Source organism: Cetorhinus maximus, chromosome 8, assembly GCF_964194155.1.
Source record: "Cetorhinus maximus chromosome 8, sCetMax3.hap1.1, whole genome shotgun sequence".
Classification (NCBI taxonomy): Eukaryota; Metazoa; Chordata; class Chondrichthyes; order Lamniformes; family Cetorhinidae; genus Cetorhinus; species Cetorhinus maximus.
In genome coordinates, this window is record NC_135886.1 from 41299194 (window position 1) to 41310115 (window position 10922).

The following is a 10922-nucleotide window of genomic DNA, read 5'->3' on the forward strand; positions in this document are numbered from 1 at the left end:
GTAGATCTTAAAAGCCTTTCTTTAATACAGTTTAATAAAATGAACTTGCAATGAATTCCTTTTGGAATTGGCTAATGGGAGAGCTTTTCATGTTCAAGTCTTGATTCTTAATTTAACTATCATAGAATTGGAGCCAAAGAAGTGTTTCGGTTCATAATTTGTTATTCATTACAGGTATGTAAACCTTGTTCCTTTGGGGGCTACTCATTTCAACCTCCCTTCCATCTGAGATTGCATATGTCTGTGTACTTGAGTGACTAAAAATCAACTCAAGATTTTTTTTTTGTTTAAGTAAATACATTTTCCCCAAACGTGTTCTCTGCTCCAACACTGGTGACTGGAAGGTTGAAGGTCAAAAATGTGAAATAAATGAGTTTTGACTTAAAATGGTGGGAGGAGTAGGTGCGAAGGAGGGTGAAGAATAGTTAAAATAGATTTTTTTTTAAAAAGGAGCAAAAAAAACAGCCAAACACAGGATGTCTTTACAATTTGTGTAGATTTGGTGTTAATTTCCTGTAATGAGGCTAGGGTTAAAACTTGGATTTACACAATTAACATGTACATATAAATTACTGTAGAGTTGGCTCCTAAAAATCCTGCAAAAGATTTCATTGATAATTAACTTTCCCCTCTTCTGAGACTTTGAAGTTTAATCTTTAATTGAAGTTGTCGAACTTCATTTGTAAAGCTGATGCATCTCCCCCATAGCAAGTATTTTCATGCTGTTGGTGAATTAAGACACTATATTCATCCCACGCTGTCTTCCAATTTAAATTTTAACAAATTTGGCAAATGTTGACATTCTTTCATGTGAGCCCAGCCAGCAAGTGTCAGTAGGCTGTCATCCATGGGCACATCAGTAGCTGAGCATGAACCTGCCCTCAGCTACATCCAAATGTTTACATTCCAGCAACTGCCACCTTTCTTCCCAAACCCCAGGAGCAGTTGAGGCTAAATCAGGCTTGTCCAACCTTCTTGCTTTGCGGGGGGCACATTTCAATTTTTTCACTCGAGTCGATGCTCAGTTTTTGGGAAGAAAAGGAAATGGGCTCAGAGGAGTGGAAATTTATCTTGCTGTTACTGCAAACAACATAAATCTGCATCTCCACAAACAAGCTGCAGATGAGAAGACTAATTTATCACTTTGCCTTCACCACCCATTGAACATTGATTCAGTGAGACATCTGCCCTTGTTTTTGCCTGCCACAAGAAGTCAGTGCCTGCCCATGTTCTTGATGTAGCGCCATGGCATGTCCCAGACCTGATGTCCTCCTGTCAGGAGTGATCCTAATTCTGTATTCTCATCCCTCCTCTTCGTATGAGGGACCACATTTCCGTTATTTCCTTCCTTGCACGGGGACCCCCTGAGAAATTCTGGGAGGAAAGGGAAACGACCGGATGATTTGAAATTTATCTTGAGCGACAGAAATCTGCACCTTAAATTAGTTGTCTCGCAGACATTACTTAATCACCTTCTCCACAGCATAGTGAGCGCAGGCTTAGTGAAACATCTAGCATTGACTTCTCGTGCAAGCAAAAGTAATGTCTGCCTGCCTGCGCACTTGAGGTGCCGATGTGGAGCATTCCAGATAGATGCCAGTCTGTCAGCAGTGATCTTTATTTTTGACTTGATCTTCATTCGTTTAAAAAAAAAACACCACTCGCAGCAACATCTGCGAAGCAATGCATTGAAGCAACGAGCATGACTTGACAGGCTTGGGTATGAATCGTATGGAACATAATGCCTGTAAAATGTCAGAAGGTCATGCTTTGCAATAGCTCTCTTCAGGGCACTGTCTTTCTGCATCTTAATTAGCTCCATCTGGGATTCATCAATGGCATCTGTTCCAAATGGAACTGCAAACAGCTTCATCTCATCACTGTGCCCTCTGACATCTGCAAATCTGTGCGTATCCATCTCAAGCCACCAATCATGGTCCACTGCCTCAGCATGCCTAGATGACTGTTGCGAAATGGACAACTTTCTTCGTGGCGAACTCTTTTTGCAGCAATTCCAACTTCTGAACGAACACATGGACATATTATACAGTCTGATGGACTGATCCTTTCCTTACAGTTTCACATTTAAGTCCACAAGAAGCTTAGTAATGTCAACTAAGGATGTCAAATCATTAAGCCGCTCATTGTCCATGAAACTCTCGTCTTTTCCTTTGCCAGCCATTAAGGTTTTTGTCTCCAGGCTTTTATTTCATTTGAGTAGTGGGTGTCGCTGGCTGGGCCAGCATTTATTGCCCATCACTAATTGCCCTGGAGAAGGTGATGGTGAGCTGCTTTCTTGAAACATTGCAGTCCATGAGATGTAGGTACACCCACAGTGCTCTTGGGGAGGTAGTTACAGGATTTTGACCCAGTGACAGTGAAGGAATGGTGATATATTTCCAAGTCAGGATGGTGTGTGACTTGGAGGGGAACTTCCAGGTGATGTTCCCATGTGTCTTGCTTCCCTTGTCCTGCTAGATGGTAGTAGTTGTGGGTTTGGAAGGTGCTGTCTAAGGAGTCTTGGGAATTTCTGCAGTGCATCTTGTAGATGGTACACACTACCACTGCATCAGTGGTGGAGGGAGTGAATGTTTGTGGATGGGGCGCCAATCAAGTGGGTTGCTGTGTCCCGGATGGTGTTGAGCTTCTTCGGTGTTGGAGCTGCACTCATTCAGGCAAGTGGAAAGTATTCCATCTCATACCTGACTTGTGCCTTGTAGATGGTGGACAGGCTTTGGAGTCAGGAGCTGAGTTACTCGCCACAGGATTCCTAGCCTCTGACCTGCTCTTTTAGCCACAGTATTTATATGGTTAGTCCAGTTCAGTTTCTGGTCAATGGTAACCCACAGGATGATATTAGTGGGGGATTCGGTGATGGTAATGCCATTGAATGTCATGGTGTGATGATTAGATTCTCTGGTTGGAGATGGTCATTGCCTGGCACTTGTGTGGCACAAATGTTATTTGTCAGCCCACAACTCCAACCAACGGTTTTCCCCGATTCCCATTGACTCCAGTTTTGCAAGGGCTCCTTAATGCCATATTTGGTCAAATGCTACCTTGATGCTAAGGGCAGTCAGTCTCACCTCATCTCTAGAGTTAGACTCTTCTGTCCATGTTTAAACCAAGGCTGTAATGAGGTCAGGAGCTGAGTGATCCTGGCAGAACCCAAACTGAGTGTCAGTGAGCAGGCTATTGTTAAGCAAGTTCCACTTATTAGTGCTGCCGTTGACCCCTTCCATCACTTTACTGATGATCAAGAGTAGACTGATGGGGTGGTAATTGGCCTGGCTGGATTTGTCCTGCTATTTGCATGCCTGGGCAATTTTCCACATTGCTGTGTAGATGCCAGTGTTGTAGCTGTACTAGAACAGCTTGACTAGGGGTGCAGCAAGTCCTGGAGCACAAGTCTTCAGTATTATTGCTGGAATATTGTAAGGGCCCATAGCCTTTGCAGTATCCAGTACCTTCAGCAATTTCTTGCTCTCGTGGAGTGAATTGGCTGAAGATTGGCATCAAGGGACCTCTGAAGGAGGCCAAGATGGATCATCCACTCAGTACTTCTGGCTGAATGTTGCGAATGCTTCAGCCTTGCCTTTTGCACTGATGTGCTGGGCTCCCCCATCATTTGAGGATGGGGCTGTTTGTGGAGCCGCCTCCAGTTTAATTGTCCACCACCATTCATGAATAGATGTGGCAGTACTGCAGGGCTTAGATCTGATCTGTTGTTGGTGGGATTGCTTAGCTCTGTTTATCACCAGTTTATGCATTTTGGCATGCAAATAGTCCTGTGTTGTAGCTTCACCTGGTTGACACCACATTTTTGGGTAAAGCTTGGTGCTGCTCCTGGCATGTCCTCCTGCACTCTTTGAACCAGGGTTAATCCCCTGGCTCACAGAAAATGCTAGAAAAACTCAGCAGGTCTGCTACATCTGTGTAGAGAGAAACTGTTGAGGTTTCGAGTCCAATCAGACTCTTCGGAACCTTTAATCCTGAAGAAGGGTCATACGGACTCAAAGTTAACTCTTGTTTCTCTCTCCTCATATGCTGTCAGACCTGCTGAGATTTTTCAGCATTTTGTTTCCGATTTCCAGCATCTGCAGTATTTTGCTTTTAATCGCCTGGCTTGTTGGCAGTGTGGGGGATATGTCAGGCCATGAGTTTACAGATTGTGATTCTGCTGCTGCTGATGGCCCACAGCACCTCATGGTTCTCAGTCGTGAGTTGCTAGATCGGTTTGAAAATCTATTCCGCTTAGCACGGTGGTAGTGCCACACAACACGATGGAGGGTTTCCTCAGTGTAAAGATGGGACTTCGTCTCCACAAGGACTGTGTGGCGGTCACTCCTACTATTATTGTCATGGACAGATGCATTTGCAAGCAGGTAGATTGGTAAGGATATGGTCAACTATATTTTTCCCTCCTTGTTGGGTCCCTTACCACCTGCCGCAGACGTGGTCTAGCAGCTATGTCCTTTAGGATTCGGCCAGCTCAATCAGTAATGGTGCTACTGAGCCGTTCTTGGCTCACCAGAATCCCCCACCAGAGTATATTCTGCACCCTTGACACTCTTAGTGCTTCCCTGCAAGTGTTCAACATGGAGCACTGATTCATCAGCAGGGGTGGGGTTGGGGGGGTTGGTGGTGCGGTGTGGTATGTGGTAATCAGCAAGAGGTTTCCTTGCCCATGTTTGACCTGATGCCATGAGATTTCATGGGGTCCAGAGTCAATGTTGAGGATTCTCAGGGCAATTCCCTCCCACTGCTGCCGAGACAGGTGATGGTAGTGTCTGGGACATTATCTGTAGGATATGATTCTGAGAGTGAGACTGTCGAGCTGTTGCTTGGAACAACAGCTCTCCCAACTTTGGCACAGATGTTAGTAAGGATTTTGCATGGTCAACAGGGCCAAGTTTGCTGTTGTCATTTCTGGAGCCCAGGTCTGGAGTTCCCCATCCGGTTTCATTCTTTATTGACTCCATAGCGGTTTGATAAAACTGAGTGGCTTACTATGCCATTTTGAAGGACAGTCAAGAGTCAACTACATTTGCTGTGGGCCTGGAGTCACTTGTAGGCCAGACACAAGTAAGGACAGCAGATTTTCTTCTCTCAGGGCATTTACAACAATTGACAATGGTTTCATGGTCATTATTAGACTTTAATTCCAGATTTTTTTTTATTGGATTCTGCCATGGTGGGATTTGAACCTGGGTCCCCAGAGTCTCTGGATTACTATAGTGACAATACCACCTGCCACTGCCTTACTGCCCCCCGCCCCCACCCCCCGCCACCTGATGATGGCTAGTGTGGCCGCCTTGCTGAGCCAACATACCTGGCTGAAGTAAATGACGTCCTCGTGCTGAGAGCCGACCTCTGCAAGAGGCTGGGAACTGTCTGTGATAAGCCCCTTGGACCTTAATGAAATTGACTGACTATTGAGAGAACTTTCTCCATCTCATGTCTCATCTCCAGGGTCCTTGCACACAGCTGCTCTTGGTAGATGATAGTGATATGTCATGACTTCCTGATTTGAGCATCAGACTGACGAAGCCACTGTGCTTTGCCTTTATTGAAAAAGTTCCATCAGTTGTCAGGCCACAAAGTTTGTCCTCTGGAAGATTGAATTTTGCCAAGACATGTCGAACTTCATTGAAAATGTCTTGCCTCGTTGTTGTGCCTTTCATTTGGACAGAAGTCTAGCAGTTCCTCAACAATTCAAGTTTGTGACTCCTCTTGCAAAGATTGCAAGTTGAGCTATATCACTCATATCCATGCCGTCATTGAGTCCTAGACTGCAAAATTCTTGAACTGTCTTTTGATTAGGGAACTCTGAATGTTGGCTGCTAGGTCATCCACTCTTCTAGCAATGGTCTGGTGTGAAAGGCTGGTTCTCTCCTCCATCAACTGTTTATCAGGATAGATACAAACGTGCCCAAGAGTCTTTCACACCTTCCCTATCGGACAATGGCTTCCCCCTCTTGGTTATTGCCTCGGCTATCAAGAAATTATCTTGGTTGCTGTCTCAGAAGCCTGATTTATAGCCTTGAGATTGCTGCCTGATTAATATTTTGCTTCAGCGAATTCAATCGGTCAATTCTCACCTGACTTGAGGCTGTCAATCTTCCAGCATGTTTTGTACAATAATGTCATTTAATATTGTACTACTTGCAACAGCTATCTTCTCCTGACATTATGGACCCTTTTTGCCTGCCTTGTCTATTTCTATTTGATATCTATCTGGGGGCCTGATTTTATTACTTCCTTCATGGATGTGCACATTGCTGACAAAGCCAGCATTATTGCCCGCCCTTAATTGCATATGAGACGGTGGTGATTTAGTTACTCGCAATCCACTTGCATTTTTCAACACACTAACAAGGTAAATGGGATTCCACCTAGTGCGTCCAACACATGTCTGGCATTGACTTGAGGTAATGATGGAAATTAATTCTTGCATTCTAGGTTTTTTCTCTTCACTATCTAAATAGATCTGTTTTAATGCAAATTATTTTTCCATTTTAGGCTGGGATTTCAGTGAAGGCTTCTTGAATTCTGACATGATAAAGGAACACTTGCCTGCACCTGCTGATGATGTCTTGATTCTCATGTGTGGCCCGCCCCCAATGATTCAGTTTGCATGCAACCCCAACTTGGACAAACTTGGATATGGACAAGGAACGCGCTTTATTTACTAAGTGTTGAGATTCCCAAATTAGGGCTTGGGGAAAGGGGAAAGTGATACACAAGCTAAATGGAAATATTTTTTGCACTTCAAACAGTGGTGTTCACCTTATTAGGACAAAATAAGCTGGTTTGTATGCCAGTTGCATTTAATACTAATTTTCTCCATATCAAGTGTGTATTTGCACATATTGAAATACATGAATGTATAATGTGTTTATATATTGTACTGTCAGTTAATCTGTTTGAAAAGCATAAAATTGAGAGCTTCATGTTTTGTGTGCATGTCACTAATGTATGGATTTAAACTTTCATGTCTCTTTCCACTGCAAACTTCTTAGATGTCAAATTGCTCTATGAAATCTGCCAAAGTCTAAAAAGTAATCAAGGGGACGACAGTGACATGTTGGTGGATATGTTGAACTTTTTCAATTCTGCCATCTTTTCTTTTTTATTTGCACTTCACACATTGCTGTACTACACTGGCACTGAAGAATGTGTGTAAGTCAGTGAACTTCACATGCAACCATCGGTGACCAAGTGATGCAGCATCCAGAATATGCAATGCAACAATCTTTTAATCTTTAGGTATTTATCTTCTGCATTCAAAGGGTGTGGCACTAAGTGTAATGGATTAGTATGCTAATTTCTCATGTTTTCCAAGATTTAAAGGACTTGACATTTCCTCTGGCACTTCTGTGAAACTGGTCTGTTTTCTACAGTACTATCCATAACTGATAATCTGCCTCAAAGGCCATCTGATTGTGATTTAGCTTCAAAACAGCACCCCCTTAATTGCTTGTGTGAATGTATGTTAGGACACATTTAAGATTTTTTCATTAATAAGATGCAAATTCACAAATGTTATTTAAATGCAAATAGTGTATCAAACATTGGGGGCAATATTAATGTGATCTACATTTGATGCATTACTGGCTGGACGTAGTTCAATAGCAGTAATAGCCTGAATACTGGAATCATTCCGTTCAGGCTTGGCACAACATCTTGCTATAATATTTTATAGTACCTGAGCAAGTGATAATTTGCCTAGTCTGTCTGATTTTTGGTCTCATTCTCCCATGTTTCCCAGTGATCACTTGTAATTCTGACTCAAGTACTTGTGCCTTAAGTAATTGTTTTGATCATTTTCTTGGCGATTTTACTTAGTCTTTAAGATGTCCACGAAGTCCGCAGTCCTGCATGTTTTTATTTGATCTAGTTTACAGTACAGTAGCTGTAATGTGTGCTTATTTAAAATACATGCAGCTCCAAATTGAGATTGACTTTGATGGATCTGAGAACTCCAGTTGTTTTGGTGGAGACACAATGCCACATCACAGACCACCCTGTGCGCTCTCCCCTGCCCAAATGTCACTTAGTGACACTGCACCAAGGCGTATCAGTTTTAGGACAAGACAAAAACAAATCAGTTACTTCAATCATTAGCTGAAGTACAATGGAATAATAAATTTGGGATTTGTCCTGAAGATTCTTTTGGTAAATCTGGATGATCACAGTTTCTGAAATACAAATGTATGGCACAGAAAAAAAATAAAAATCCATTTGGTGAACAATTTTGTATATTGTAATGACTTGGCGCTTCAGTTTTTTTTTTAAGGTGTTGAAATATAACATGGCCATTAAAGAATTTGATTGTTAAAACATTTGAGTACTTCATATAAACTATATTGGATTCATTTGAAGCATGTTGCAGAAGTGCAAAAAAAAAGAAAACCAATCCAGAGTGAATGGAAACAACTTGTATTTATATAGCCTCTTCAACTTAAGACGTTCCAAGGCTCTTCATGGAAGTGTTTGATACGGAGCCATATTCCATTTTGGCCAGGTTACCAAAAGCTTGCACCTGGTGGTAAGCTTTCAGGAGCATCTTGATGGACGAAAGAGCAGAGGTGGAGGCCGAGAATGAAGCATCCAGTCAGACAGTTCAAGTCTGAAAGAATCTCAGCTATTTAAAAAAAAATCAAGTAATATGACATAGGGCACTTTGCAGAAAGATCCTAATCCGTGAACAGAGAGAAAAAATAACCTAAGGAGTTGAATCCAGTCTCAAGAAATTGGGGTGGAAGTGGCAGAATGACGTGATTTGTTTACCCAAGCCAAGTACGTTACAGATATGAGACCAGAAGGGGGGAGAGGCATTCATAGCACTTTTGGAAAGTGAATTGATTAAGAATATAGGAGGAGTTCATGGCACCTCTTCCACAGCAGAGAGAGGCTGCAATGAGATTACATAAAGAACATTTTACAAGCAAACATCAGAAAGTAAAAGATAAATTTGAAATGAGAGAAAAGGGATAAATTAAAAGATGATTGTCTTTTCAGCGTAGTTGAAACTGCTTTTCAGGGTTCTGGCTCCACCCCTTTACAGTTTGAAAGCCCTAGTTTAGTTAACATTAAGATTGTTAGAAATGTTTTAAATTTCAATATTTGTTTTAATGGCAAGAGCTAATTTTCCACGTACATATTCAATAGGGTTATATAATATTCCATAAGGCTAGCTGAAAACTTGTAAATCTACTGGTATTTGCAATCATGTGCTATCTTTGCTGTTGAATGTATATATACATGGAAGTACATTCATACATCGAATATACAATTTGAGATATTGACTTCCTTTGTTTTTGGGTTTTAACTGAATTAGAGCAATTAATTATGACAATCTGAGTTTACTCACTGAGCAAATTATTTTAAATTACGAATACTGGTTTTCTGTAGTGACCACTGTACAAAACAGGTTAAGTAAACTGGGCAGTCTGTGGTTTGTGACATGGGATTGTCACATAGCAACTAGTACTTCTGAACATTATCCATATCAAATAATTAATAATTTAAGATGGGTTAGAGTAAATAAGTAATAAAGTAAATAAGAATGTTGAGTATAATTAAGGTAACGAATTATGTTAAGTATTGGGGAACGTGAATATTGTTTGTTATCTATGAGAAACTAGTTAAGACACAAGACATTAATTTCAATTTAATGTCATCTATGGTAGACATCATTTTTGATTTAAACAGCCACTATATTCTGAAAACTTATGAAGGAACATTGGAATAATGCAGCTCATTACTCCATCATCCACCTCGAATGCTGACTGGAATTATGAAGGTAGCAAGGTGAAGGAAAGTACTGTTGCTGTTTTATCTCATGCTGTTTGCAATGTTTGTCCTATCAAAAACAGTTTTAGTCATGGAAAGGCAGCTAACCCAGGCAAGCTGCACCATCCCTTTAGACAAAAATGTACAGTGAGAGAAGATCAGAAGAGAAATAAATTGGGAGGGAAAAATCACTTTTTATTGCATCATCACACCTTTGGTATGTCACTGTCCCTGACTAAAGTCACTTCATCTTGGCAGCACCACTTTTCATACTTACAAACCCTTAATTTGCAATTGTTTAAATGTCATGTGCTATCACTAAATGTTAGTGTAAGGAATTTATTTTTGTCCTGCACCAGCCTTAAAGGTTTTAAAGTTCAAGATGACCCATTTCCCATTCACTGGTTTTATCACATGTCCTCAGTTTAAAAAGGTTGAGCATCTTTGAGTGATTTTGAAAAAAAGTCATATATTACACAGTCTAGTCTAGGGTATTGGTCAGCATAGAAAACAAATTTCCAATTTTTCCAATTGTAATTTATAGCACCTTTCAACTTAGTAAACCAATAAACTGGCTAAAATTTTAAGAAGCCCGCTACAACACCTGATTGTATGACATTAGCAGTTCTGTTTTCATCAGTGGAGAATTTTAATAACTGCTAGATTATTCTGTAAATAAGGATAAAATCTGCATTTTGTCAAACCTGTTTTTTCATTCATCAATAATTATGATGTTCCATAACCATGACAAAATAAAATAAGTGGAATATAACCGATCACATTCATTCAGTGCAACAAATGGCTCTCTCTTGTAAACAGTCTTTAGTTGATCCTTTTTCTTGCTTGCATTGTAACTCAGTGATGTGCCTGCCATATTTCATCATCCAAATACATTTTAAGGGACGTTTTGTTGAAATGTAGAAGGCACTTTGTTAAGAACATCAACACAGGTTTGGACATTACCTCATCCTGGGCACTGACCAATGATAAAACGGTAATATAAAACCATCTAATATTCATCAGTGCTGAAATCTACAGCAACAAGAAGATTACAAGGAGAAGGAGTGGTAATAATGCTCATCAGCTACAGTGTGAAAGCAGCCAGTAGAAAATGATTAGAAAAA

The 10922-nt window shown here is 40.9% G+C and overlaps 1 protein-coding gene across 3 annotated transcripts in view; it reads left to right on the forward strand.

The window, feature by feature from the left end:
• Positions 1–8255, forward strand: part of LOC144683571 (NADH-cytochrome b5 reductase 3-like) — a 35124-nt gene extending 26869 nt beyond the window's left edge. For all 3 annotated transcript variants that reach the window (XM_078546721.1, XM_078546722.1, XM_078546720.1), the window contains exon 9: positions 6523–8255. In XM_078546721.1, coding sequence (XP_078402847.1) covers positions 6523–6695 — 173 coding nt within the window. In that variant the 3' untranslated portion in view covers positions 6696–8255. The remainder of the gene's footprint in view (positions 1–6522) is intronic.
• The last annotated feature ends 2667 nt before the right edge of the window (positions 8256–10922 follow it).